This window comes from Gekko japonicus, unplaced genomic scaffold (assembly GCF_001447785.1).
Source record: "Gekko japonicus isolate JY-2015 unplaced genomic scaffold, Gekko_japonicus_V1.1 scaffold3275, whole genome shotgun sequence".
Taxonomy (NCBI): Eukaryota; Metazoa; Chordata; class Lepidosauria; order Squamata; family Gekkonidae; genus Gekko; species Gekko japonicus.
The window spans coordinates 100,012-113,438 of NW_015168141.1; the positions used below are offsets into that span (position 1 = coordinate 100,012).

The following is a 13,427-nucleotide window of genomic DNA, read 5'->3' on the forward strand; positions in this document are numbered from 1 at the left end:
TCTCTCTCTCTCTCTCTCTCTCTCTCTCTCTCTCTCTCTCTCTCTCTCTCATGCATTTCCTGAACCTTCACTGTATGTCCACATGTAGGGGGTGGGAACCTGCAGGTGGGGCCTGGAGGCCCCCTGGAAGGACAGCCGATCTCCACACCACAGGGATCAGCTCCCCTGGAGGAAATGGCTGCTTGGGAAGGTGGACTCTCTATGGCACTGTATGCCCCGCTGAGGTCTGGAGAGGACAGGGACCTTCGTGGGGCACAATGCCATAGAGAGTCCACCCTCTGATGCATCCATGTTCTCCAGGGGAGCTGATCCCAGTGGCCTGGAGACGAGCTGTCATTCTGGGGGATATTAAAGGATATTGACGGAAAGCGCCTGGAGCAGACTGCCGTGTGTGATGTTATTTCACTGACCTTTGTATTTTCACTACGAAGGGGAAAGTGGTGTTTTTCATTACCATGCACTAAGGTTATTATGGCTTTGACCCTACATTCTCAACAGCACCTTATTCAGCACCCGCAGCACGGGTTGAGGAGGCTCCCGCCTCCCAGGATCCCTGAGAGCCAGTTCCGTGTACTCGTTAAAAGCGGCGGACTTTAATCTGGGAGAACCGGGTTTGATTCCCCACTCCTCCTCCACATGCAGCTGTGGGTGTGACCTTGGGTCAGTCACGAGTTCTCTCAGAGCTGTTCTCTCAAGGACGGTTCTGGAAAGAGCTCTCTCAGCCCCGCCTACCTCAAAGGGTGTCTGTTGTGGGGAGGGGAAGGGAAAGGAGATTGCAAACTGGTCTGAGACTCCGAGTGAAGGGCAGGGTATGAATCCAATCTCCTCCTCCTCCTCTTCTTCTTCTCCTCCTCCTCCTCTTCTACTCCTCCTCCTCTTCTTTTTCTTCTTCTCCTCCTCCTCTCCTCCTCCTCCTTCTCATCTTTTTCTTCTTCTCCTCCTTCTCTTCTTCTTTTTCTCCTTCTCCTCCTCTTCTTCTCCTTCTCCTCTCCTCCTCCTCCTTCTCCTCCTCCTCCTCTTCTTTTTCTTCTTCTTCTCCTTCTCTTCTTCTTTTTCTCCTCCTCTTCTCCTCTTCTTCCTCCTCCTCCTCTTCTTCTCTTCCTCCTCCTCCTTCGTGCCATTCTGAGGTGTCTTGGTTACCTGGCGGTGGCAGCTGCGATTTGGGAAGGCAGGCTAAACCCTGCGAGAGGCCTGGGTGCTCCCCCCTCCCCAATGAGGCCCCCTCAGGCTCACAGTATGGGAAGACTGCCAGTCTTTCTAAACAGTTGGAGGCTGCGTCAGTATATGTAACCCACCTCCGGGGTACCCGACCCCACAAACTGGAGGGTGCTCAGCCCCTTCCGGAGGGCTGCCCGCCTTTCCTCAGCCAGGCCCCTCCGCTTCTGGAGGGCCCAGTCGGCCTTCGGCCTCCTCGCTCGCCTCCGCTTCTCATTTTGCCTGAGTCAAGAGGACTTCTGTATCCTGGGTCCCATCCTGTTTATTTTGATTAGCGTACCGGGGCTTATTTTTAGCTCCCTGAGATGAATGGACAGCGGTGCAGATGTTTCGTTCCCCCCCCCCCCAAAGCTGTGTGTATTTAACCTCGCCCGTTTATTTTTACATTCCACTTCCGCATCCAGATAATCAGGATGTGGTGCCGTCGTGTGGGATAGACTGCAGCGTCTCACTCTCCGGTGGAAATCCCCGGGGCAAAACAGGGCCGTGGAGAAAAACAAGCAGGTGGGGGGGGGGTCAAGTCCTCAGGCTGAGCAAAGCGGCACCCGGAGGGGGGGGCTGCGGCTATTTCAGTCCCTTCTGATCCTTGTCCCACCTCCAGGGCCAAAAGACTGTTCCAGACACAAACACACACACCCCAATCAGCCATGCATATTCTAGGAACCTTGTGCAGTTCCGCAGGGCCTGCAAGACAGAGTTCTTCCGCCAGGCTTATGAGTAGGAGCCGCCGCTGCCACTTACACCACCGCCCATTGTAAAGAGAGACCACCGGGGTGGGTGGGGTAACATCTTCCATCACCCCAGCCTTTCCCACCCCCCGTTACGCAAGATGTTAGGAGTCATCTAGGACAGTAGCCGGAGCTACAGCCAACACAGAGCCACGCACCAAACGGTGCCTACCGGAGGAAGCCATTCGAAAGGAAAAAAGACCGGCTCCAGAAGGGCACCAGGACGCCGATACCCGAAGCCGCGGAAAGGAAGCTGGAGAACAACTAGCCTGGGTGCTGGTAGGCAGACACTACCCCAGAAACAATGTGGCCCATAAATCTCAATAAATAAATAAATAAATAAATAAATATGTGCATCCGTTGAAATGATTTTAAGCTGTTTTAAGTTGTTTTAATTCTGTATTTTGTACCATGTAATATGTATCCTGAAAGCACTTGGTGCCTTATGTAAGCCGCCCTTTACCCGCTCGCGGGGAGGGCGAGGTATAAATGTCATAAAATAAATAAATAAATAGGGCTTGATGTAGCTGCCTTCTATTGCATCAGGACCCCACCCCCGGGTCCATCAAGGTCAGTATTGTCTGCTCAGACTGGCAGCAGCTCTCCAGGGTCTCAGGGGCAGAGGTCTTTCACACCTCCTGCTACCTGGTCTTTTTCCACTGGAGATGCTCAGGGTGCCTGGACACAGACTTTACTGCAGCCGTTTGTGGAGGAGGAGGAGGAGATTGGATTCATACCCGGCCCTTCACTCGGAGTCTCAGAGTGGCTTACAATCTCCTTTCCCTTCCCCCTCCCCACAAGAGGCCCCCTGGGAGGTAGGCGGGGCTGAGAGAGCTCTTTCGAGGACTGCCCTTTCAAGGACAGCCCTTATCAGAACCACAGCTTGGCCGAGGTCATCCAGCAGGTACAAGTGGAGGAGGAGCAGGGAATCAAACCCGGCTCTCCCAGATTAGAGTCCGCCTGTGCACCAAACTGGGTCTCACTGACCAACCCGACCCTTCCAAACAGAAGTCTGATGAAGGTCAACACTCTCTGCTTGTCATACTGAAATATTTCTTTCAATTCATAGGCCTCATTTCTGGGTGTTCTGCCAGGGAGGGGCCCTTGTTTAAGCTACTCGTTGCCCATACTAAAGTCTCCAGGTCAAGGGGTGGGATAGGCTTCCTGTAAGTATACAAGGCCGTGTTTTTATTTTTAATTTTTCTTCCCTCCCCTCCCCATGCCTACAATCTTACTGGGGAGTCAGGCCAAAACGAGGGGGATGGAAAAGAAGAGAAGAAGAGGAGAGATTGGATTTATACCCCGCCCTTCACTACCCAATGGTGTCTCAGAGCGGCTGACAAACTCCTTTCTCTTCACCTCCCCACAACAGACACCCTGAGAGAGCTCTTGACAGAAAGTGCTCTTTTTCAAGGACAGCTCTTATCTGAACTATGGCTTGCCCGAGGTCATCCAGCAGCCGCAAGTGGAGGAGCGGGGAATCAAACCCGGTCCTCCCAGATTAGAGTCCGCGCACTTCGCCACAACACCAAAACCTGGCCTTGTTTCACCTGAGCTGGAAGCTGCAGTTCCACCTCCCAGCCCTCTGGTGTGCTGGAGCGGCAGACCAGCAGAGAACAACCCAGCACCTCCTTCCTCCAGAACTTGTCACTAGAGCGCCTGGATCCAGCCCGTGATGCTTAGTAATATGGCAAAGCCATGGCACAGCACCTCCTGCAGGTTTTGCTTCTGGCACAGGAATGCAGGTGAGGAGGTGCAGTTCGTACGGCCAGCAGCAGACCAGACTTGACTGTGCCCACCTGCTGTGTGCCTCTCTGCCCTTCCTTGGGGGAAAAAACCCAAAACCCTACCTGTTGTGGTTTGTAGATGCTGCGAGTGGCTGCATACCTCATCCTGGCTGCGACCCTCTTCCAGCGGCAATCTGGCCCTTCTTTTCACGCCGATGCATTGCAGCAGGTAAGCAGTCGGCCCGGAATGTGGTGGGAACAGGTCGAAATGACAAAACTCACCGTGTGGTGCCTTTTCCCTGTCATTCTCCCAGGACAAATCCCTTCTTTGGAAACTGCCCTCTAGTGGCCAGCTTTATATTTCACACTATTTTAAAGCCCCTGCTGTCACAAGGCCCCTGGGGATGAAATGACAAGAGTGATCACCAACCAAATAGGGTTTATAATATAATAAATTTAGGGGAGTGATCTAAATCAAAAAGACATTCGGCTTTTCTGCATTCTCGTTTTACTTGCTGGCAGTGTTCCCTCTAAGCTGAGTCAGTGTGAGCTAGCTTACAGTTTTTGAGCCTCCGGCTCACACATTTTTTGTCTTCGCTCAGGAAGGAGGGCTCCAGAGCAAACTAATTTATGCTGTAGCCAAATCGCTTGCTCACAACTTTCATGCCAGTAAGCTCACAAAGTAGAATTTTTGCTCACAAGACTCCACGGCTTAGAGGGAGTATTGCTTGCTGGTATGTTCCTGTTTCTTCCGGTGTTTCCCCCACCCACCCCACCCGTTCTGCATGTTTTTAGCTCCCTCTAGTGGTCAATTCAATATCACAGAGGTTTATTTCCAGCATCTCTCCCTGCAGATTTAAAGTGCAGGGTTTTGCAGCACACATACATCTGTATGATATTGAACTGCCCACTAGAAGGAGCGACGAATTAGCCCCATCTGTCGCCATTGTCTTGATGCTCCACCATGGCAAAGACGTCTGTCCCACAGGATCTTGAACCAAAGCCGTGCTCTGCAATGCTCAGGGAGGGGGGAGGCCAGCCCAGCACCTTGCCAACCCTTCTCTCTTTCCTTGGCAGCCCTTCGGGTCTCCCCTCGTCTTGGGCAGGGGCCCACCCTCTCCCTCCAGCGAAGAGAAGTCGGCCGCTGACCTGGCCACGAAGCTCCTGCTCCTGGACGAACTGGTATCCCTCGAGAACGACGTCACGGAGACCAAGAAGAAGCGCAGTTTCCCGGGGTTCGGCTCCCCCCTCGACAGGCTTTCGACGGCCTCCCTGGATCTGAAAGCCAAGCAGAGGTGAGCCGTCCCCAGAGGGTCGCTGCTAAGTCACTCTCCACACACACACTATTGGCAGCAGGGGTCATTTCATAGAAAAAGAGGTGCAGGAGCTCATTAGCATAACTTATTAGCATAACTTATTTGCATATGCCACACCCCTTGACATCACTGGAAGTGTGTCAGAAGGCAACACCCACCGCTCAGGCTCCACCGGACTGTTTTGGATTGCTAGCTATTGGAGGGGTGGGAGAATGTGCAGATCTGCCCTCACAGAGGAGGGAGAGCTTGTACCTGAAGGCGGAGCAGGGGCTCTGCAACCTGTCTGGCTTCTTCTTGCTCCTTGTGGCCTGACTGAGGGCTGCTGGGAGCAGGGGCTTCTTCTGGCTCTGGTTGAAGGCTGCTGGGAGCAGGGGGTGGGGCTTGTTGCATGTGCCCGCCCCCTGGGCTCTTTATTGCCAGAGCTCCACTCCTGTGCGCTTCTGCAGGAAATGACCCCTGATTGGCAGTGAAGTGTTTATTAGAGATATGCTTGCAATAGGTTCAAGAGCTTTTGTCATGACTGAAGAAAACCATGGGAAATTACAAATTATAGGTAAAAGACGTAACATTCCACATTCCCCCACGTCTCACCTACTCCTGCCGTTTCTATGGCAACATGGGCAGATATACGATGCCCTCTCCAACCTCGGCAATGCTGCGAGATACTCCAAGGTCAGTCTCACGGGAACCAACACTTGGGGCGCAGCTTCAGGAAAGGTAGGCCTCTACTCCCATGCACTCCAACAACATGCAACTGTTGGATCCCCAAGCATCGAGAATAAATCCACGTTTTCAAGAAAAGCAAAATTTATTTCAAAGCATTGAAGACATACTCAAACACGTTCTTTGTTAGAACTGGGGATACACAGCAGACATCCTGGAATGTGAAGTTAAATGGGCCTTAGAAAGCATTGCTAACAACAAAGCTAGTGGAGGTGATGGTATTCCAGCTGAGCTATTCAAAGTCTTAGAAGATGATGCTGTTAAAGTTCTGCACTCCATTTGCCAGCAAATTTGGAAAACGCAACAGTGGCCACAGGATTGGAAAAGGTCAGTATACATTCCAATCCCAAAGAAGGGCAATGCCAAGGAATGTTCAAACTATCGCACAATTGCACTCATATCACACGCTAGCAAGGTCATGCTCAAGATCCTACAAGCTAGGCTTCAACAGTACGTGGATAGAGAACTACCAGAAGTACAAGCTGGGTTTCGAAGAGGTAGAGGAACTAGAGATCAAATTGCCAACATTCGCTGGATTATGGAGAAAGCAAGAGAGTACCAGAAAAATATCTACTTCTGCTTCATTGACTATGCTAAAGCCTTTGACTGTGTGGATCACAACAAACTATGGCAGGGCCTTAAAGAGATGGGAGTACCAGACCACCTCACATGTCTCTTGAGAAACCTGTATAAGGGCCAAGAAGCGACAGTTAGAACCGGATATGGAACAACTGATTGGTTCAGCATAGGAAAAGGAGTACGACAAGGATGTATATTGTCACCTTGCTTATTTAATATATATGCAGAGTACATCATGCGAAATGCTGGCCTGGATGAATCACAAGCGGGAATTAAGATTGCTGGGGAAAAGATCAACAACCTCAGATATGCAGATGATACCACTCTAATGGCTGAAAGTGAAAAGGATCTAAAGAGCCTCTTGCTCAGAGTAAAAGAGGAGAGCGCAAAAGTGGGCTTGAAGCTCAACATCAAAAAAACTAAGATCATGGCATCCGGCCCCATCACTCCTTGGCAAATAGAAGGGGAAGCTGTGGAAGTAGTGACAGACTTCACGTTCCTGGGATCCCAGATCACCGCAGACTGTGACTGCAGCCATGAAATTAAAAGACGCCTGCTCCTTGGGAGGAAAGCGATGGCGAACCTAAACAGCATGATAAAAAGTAGAGACATCACCCTGCCAACAAAAGTCCACATGGTCAAAGCAATGGTATTCTCAGTAGTCATGTATGGCTGCGAGAGTTGGACTATAAGGAAGGCCGAGCGCCGAAGAATAGATTCTTTTGAACTATGGTGCTGGAGAAGACTCTTGAGAGTCCCTTGGACTGCAAAAAGATCAAATCAGTCAATCCTAAAAGAAATCAACCCTGACTGTTCCCTGGAAGGCCAGATAATGAAACTGAAGCTCAAATACTTTGGCCACCAAATGAGAAGGGAGCACTCACTGGAGAAGACCCTGATGCTGGGAAAGATTGAAGGTCAAAGAAGACGGAGATGGCAAAGGATGAGATGGTTAGACAATGTCATCGATGCAACGAACATGAGCCAACTTCAGAGGATGGCGGAAGACAGGAGGGCCTGGCGGGAGATGATCCATGGGGTCGCGAAGAGTCGGACTCGACTGTGCGACTGAACAACAACAACTCCAACCTCGACAATGCAGAGAGATACTCCAAGGTCAGTCTCATGGGAACCTACACTTGGGGTGCAGCTTCAGGAAAGATAGGCCTCAACTCCCATGCACTCCAACAACACAAACCCCCCCCCCAGGAATTCAACATGACAAGCGAAGGTGAAGGAAAACAGGACTTAGAGAAATCGAAAGTTAAGCCTGAGCTTGACAGCTGCAGACATCCAGCTCTCCTCACGGGGTTATTCCTCCTGCGGATGGGGAGGGTGGAGGGGAGTTGGGAGGAGGGGGAGAGGAGGCAGTGAGGGGATTCGGAACGATTCCCCTTTAGCCCCCAAAGGTGACCTTGGCCCACTCCGTCTCTGAGCCTGGCCCGCCTTGCAGGGTTGGTGTGAAGGCAGAATGCTACTTTGAGGTCTTTGGTGATGGACATAAGATCACCTCCTCATGAGGTGAGGTTCAGAAATCTGGACTCCAGGCATGCTGCCGGTCCCGCCTCCCTGCCTTCTGTCCGCCTGGGATTTTCTTGCACGGAGGGGGCTCACCCATCTTGATGTGACCCTCCAGATGCCTACAGCTTGAAAGAATGGGACCAGCAGGCCTATAGAGAAAAGTCACCTAGCTTCTGGTTGAAAACCTCCAGAGAAGGAGAGCCCACCACCTCCCAAGGAAGCCTGTTCCACTGAGGAACCGCTATTGCCCACAACAGTGGATTGGTTGGAGAAGAGGTTGGAACTTGCGACGATGGCCAAACTTCATTGATTAAAGGAAAGACAATAAGTTCGTTTATTGCTGATTGGAAAGCCCTTTTTGCATGAAATAGATAACAGTGACTTGATGATTTGTGGGTTTAAAGAAAAAGGAATTTAGGTAATGGGGAGAAAGAGAGTTTCTTTCTTTCTTTCTTTCTTTTTTGTATATGTAGACTAAGAGAAAAATTTGCCTTGATATATTTGTCTTGGGGAACATCAGAATCCTTCTTTTCTTTCAATTTATGTGGGAGTTTTTTCCTGTTCTGTATTTTCTCTATTTTTTTCTGTTCTGTAATTCCTTTGTTATTGATAATTTTTTCTTTCTTTCAATAAAAATTAAAATATTTTAAAAGACGTATACAGAAGGAAGGGTTCCAGGGGTCATCTAGTCCAACCCCCTGCATGATGCAGGAAATTCACAGCTACCTCTCCCCCACTTCCCAAGTGCCCTGTGCTCTATGCCGAGAGAGAGAGAGAGAGAGACAGAGAGAGAGAGAGAGACAGAGAGAGACAGAGAGAGAGACAGACAGAGAGACAGAGAAGAGAGAGAGAGACACAAAGACAGAGACCCAATGTCAGCCTGTCAGCTTCGAGTGGAGATTTGAATCTGTGTCTTCCCTGTTGTAATCCAATACTACTACCCCACAAGAGTAGACACACACCACAACTGATGAAGAATGCTCCAATGCTTGATTTGCATGACAACATAATTTGCATGCTGTGAATTGTGCAAACTGATAACAGGCGAAATAGATTTGGGGGAACGGCCTGCCTATCTAAATGGACTCGGTAAATCGCTCATTTCGCTGGAAGCGGAGACATTGCTATAGCTGGGACAGCCACTAGAGGGTGCTTTCCCCTTACCAAAGGCCCGGCTGGGTTCCTGTTGGCTTTGCATTGTGCAGTCCTTCCCCAGTGTAAACTTTTGTTTTGTCAATTTTTGTTGTCAGATGCCTAAAGGAGTGTGCCTGTGCACATAAAAGCTTATACCCAGAAGTAAACTTTGTGGGTCATAAAGGTGCCACTGGACTCAAAAATCTTCCCCATGTGTGTAGCAGTATCTGCAGACTGAGAAATCGGTTCATGCATCTGATGAAATAGATTCTTATCATGAAAGCTGAAACGACAATGCATGTTGTTCGTTATAGTGGCACAAGATTCCTTTTTCGTTTTGCCACAGTAGTTTAACACGGCTGCCCCTCTAGGATATGTCTTTTCCAGTTACTCAGTTGTTAGAGCAAAGCTCTAATTTAGCCTGAGACTTTCTTTTCAGCATGGGCTGAGTTCTGGAAGAGAAATACTTCTGGGCATGCACAGAGTGCCTCTCCCTCAACATTAAAAAAACCCCTGCAGTCTCCTTTCTTCCCACAAACTTTAATAACTTCGCTGCATACTTAAAGATGCAGAGAATAATCGTTTTTTAAACCCTCTGTCAAAATGAGGACAGGATAATTTCGTGCCCTGTAACCTTTCATAAGAACAAAATAAGAGGCTTGTTATATCACACCAGAAGTTCCTCTGGTCCAGTGTCCTATTTCCCACACTAGCTAGCCAGTTCTGGGAATCCCCTCAGCAGGGAATAAAGGCAACAGCCACCCCAAATAGCTGCCCCCCCCAAAAAAACCTGGCAGGTTCTGTTTAGTCTGCATAGCTGATGGGCACTTGTGGACTTTTCCACATCCAGGAAATCTGTCTAATCTCCTTCAAAAGTCTTCTAGACCGGCAGATGTCCCTTCATAGTATTTTATTCCATGAATTAATTCTGCAGAAGGTGATTTAAACTGAAAATTTTAAATTGAAGCTGCCATCTCACGTGGCCCGGGTTAGGAAACCTCTGTATGAGGATAAATAGTGTGCTCTGTTTTAATTTATGTTGTTTTAAATTGTCTTAATTGTTTATGTTTATATTATATGTTTGAAATTTTCAATGTTCCCTCTTAGCTGTGGAGTCCTGTGAGCAAAAATTCTACTTTGTGAGTTCCTGGCATTACAGTTGTGAGCGAGTGATTTGCCTACTGCATAAATCAGTTTGCTCTGGAGCCATCCTTCCTGAGCGAAGACAAAAGTGTGTGAGCCACAAGCTAAAAAACTGTGAGCTAGCTCACACTAACCCAGCTTAGAGGGAACAGATCCGCCGTGAGCCCGCTTGCAGGGAGAGTGGAATATAAATCTGAATAATACAATAAATAAACAAAAATAATAAAAGAGGGTGTTCAGCTGAGGCATCCACGATTCCACATTTATAACCTCCAGTACAGATCGCAATGCATGGGGGGGCGGGGGGGGGATCACCCTTTCACTACTTGGAAAACGTTACCTTGACATGGAGGCTTAACTTTAGCTTGACACAGTCCGGCAGGCAGGGAATTTTACTGAGTCGTCACAACTACCGATGATTCTTCTTCTTCTTCCCCTCCTGCAGGAAAGTGGCGGAGGTGCCCAAGCGGCGGTTTGGGATTCCTCTAGACCGGATCGGGATGAACCGTTTGAGTAACTCCAGGGGTTAGTGGAGGCAGGTAAGATCCAGTCACCCAAAGCCTGCGTGGATCTGAAGAAACCGAGTCTGCCTTTGCTCGTAGGCGGGTGCTGAACAATAGAGCTGATCTGCAGGATGGAAACAAAACGGCACAGAAAAGACAGTGGGGTGGTCTTCCTTTGGAGTAGGAGGGGAAAGATTGAAGGTCAAAGACGACGGGGACGGCAAAGGATGAGATGGTTAGACAGTGTCATAGATGCAACGAACATGAAGTTGAGCAAACTTCAGAGAACGGCGGAAGACAGGAGGGCCTGGCGGGATCTGGTCCATGGGGTCGCGGGAGATCTGGTGGCTTTTGGTAACACCCACGTTCATTTCTTTTGTTATATCTACAATCGTTAATCTCTTTAGCCACAGTTTCAGTTTTCTGAGTTTTTTCTCTCTTAGATTTGTTTCCCTTTCAGTATGTAGTGCAACTGTATGCCACACTCATAGGAGTCTTCAAGACAACTGCCTATTCAGGATTCAGGAGCCAGTTTGGTGTCGTGGTTAAGTGCGTGGACTCTAATCTGGGAGAACCGGGTTTGATTCCCCACTCCTCTACTTTCTGCTGCTGGATGACCTTGGGCAAGCCGTAGTTCTTTCAGAGCCGTTCTTCAAAAAGAAGAAGAAGAGATTGGATTTATACCCCCACCCTTCACTACCTGAAGGAGTCTCAGAGCGGCTGACAAACTCCTTTCCCTTCCCCTCCCCACGACAGACACCCTGTGACCAGTGTTCCCTCTAAGCTGAGTTAGTGTGAGCTAGCTCACGGTTTTTTAGCCTCTGGCTCACACATTTTTGTCTCAGCTCAGGAAGGATGGGTCCAGAGATAACTAACTTATGCAGCAGCCCAATCGCTCGCTCACAACTTTAACGCCAGTCACTCACAAAGTAGAATTTTTGCTCACAAGACTCCACAGCTTAGAGGGAACATTGCCTGTGACGTAGGTGGGGCCGAGAGAGCTCTGACAGAAACTGCTCTTTTTCAAGAACAGCTCTGACCAGAACTATGGCTTGTTTCTGTCAGAGCTCTCTCAGCCCCACCTGCCGCTCAGGGTGTCTATTGTGGGGAAGGGGAAAGGGAAGGAGATTGTGAGCCACCCTGAGACTCCCAGTGAAGGGCGGGGTATAAATCCCACCTCCTCCTCCCATTCCCCCTCCTCCTGCTCCTCCTCCTCTTCTTCTTAAAATATACAACACAGACATCCCATTACCACAGACTAATGCCATCTAATGCTGTCAGACAGATCCATAACCAGAATCCAGGGAAATCACTGCTCAGGCAACCAATGCTCCCTCTAAGCCGTGGATAGGAGGAGGGAGTTTGTAAGCCACCGAGACTCCCAGTGAAGGGCGGGGTATAAATCCAATCTCCTCCTCCCATTACCCCCCCTCCTCTTCTTCTTAAAATATACAACGCAGACATTACCACAGACTAATGCCATCTAATGTTGTCAGACAGATCCATAACCAGAATCCAGGGAAATCTCTGCTCAGGCAACCAATGCTCCCTCTAAGCCGTGGAGTCCAAGGCCTCCTCAAAGAAGAAAGTCTTCCATTTGTGCTCGGAGGATGGGAGGGGCAGCACACATTTCGCGGGGGGGGTGTCCCCCAATTGCACAAGAATGGGGCAGCAGCTAGAAAAGCCAGCTACTGTCAGTCAAGGAGGGAGGCGCTGTCCATTGACTGGAGAGAAGAGAAGAAGGATTGGATTTATCCCCCACCCTTCACTACCCGAAGGAGCCGCAGAGCAGCTTACAAACTCCTTTCCCTTCCCCTCTCCACAACAGACACCCCCTGTGGGGTAGGTGGGGCTGAGAGAGCTCTTGACAGAAACTGCTCTTTTTCAAGGACAGCTCTTGTCAGAACTATGGCTTGCCCAAGGTCATCCAGCCAGGTGCAAGTGGAAAAAGAAGAAGAAGAGATTGGATTAATACCCCGCCCTTCACTACCCAAAGGTGTCTCAGAGTGGCTCACAAACTCCCTTCCCTTCGCCTCCCCACAACAGACACCCTGTGAGGTGGGTGGGGCTGAGAGAACTCTTGACAGAAACTGCTATTTTTCAAGAACAGCTGTGCCAGAGTTATGGCTTGCCCAAGGTCACCCAGCCAGGTGCGAGTGGAGGAGTGGGGAATCAAACCCGGTTCTCCCAGATTAGAGTCCGCGCCCTTAACCACGACACCAAACTGGCTCTCTGCTGGGGGTGGTATTTCTGGATGGGAGGGTTGCCAGTTCTGGGCTGAGGAACTCCTGGAGACCCTCAAAAGCGGCCGTTTTCTCCCGGGGAACTGGTCTGGAGATGGGTTTTGGTTTGAGAGCTCCAGGCCCTGGCTGGAGGCTGGCAACTCTGTGCTGAAAAGCTCTTAAAGAGGTCCCCAAGACAAACACGGTTCTCTGCCATCAGACGTGAATCCAGGTTCAGTTGGCATTGTCACAGGGATGCCAGTTTCCAGGTGGGACCTGGAGACACACCAGAATGACAGCTCATCTCCAGGCTACGGAGATCAGTTCCCCCAGAGAAAAATGGGTGCTTTGGAGGGTGGACTCTTGGGCACTGTACCCCACGGAGGGCCCTGTCCTCTCCAGGCTCTGCCCCGAAATATCCAGGAGTTTCCCAACCCGGATCTGGCCACCCTACCCACCCACCCCCCAAGTACCAAGTAAAGGTAAAGGTCTCCCTTGATCGAAAGCCAGTCGAGTGCGACTCTAGGGTTGCAGTGCTCATCTCTGATCTGAGATTTTATCCATCACTACAAAGTCCCATACCTTTAAAAAACCATCGCTTAATTGTTGGGATCTC

The 13,427-nt window shown here is 49.9% G+C and overlaps 1 protein-coding gene across 1 annotated transcript; it reads left to right on the top strand.

Moving 5' to 3' along the window:
• Positions 1-3,809: 3,809 nt before the first annotated feature.
• On the top strand, positions 3,810-10,621 carry OSTN (osteocrin). The gene is made up of 3 exons (XM_015414934.1): positions 3,810-3,899; positions 4,748-4,965; positions 10,532-10,621. Exons 1-3 carry the CDS (start codon positions 3,810-3,812, stop codon positions 10,614-10,616), a joined length of 393 nt encoding a protein of 130 aa, XP_015270420.1. The 3' UTR covers positions 10,617-10,621.
• The last annotated feature ends 2,806 nt before the right edge of the window (positions 10,622-13,427 follow it).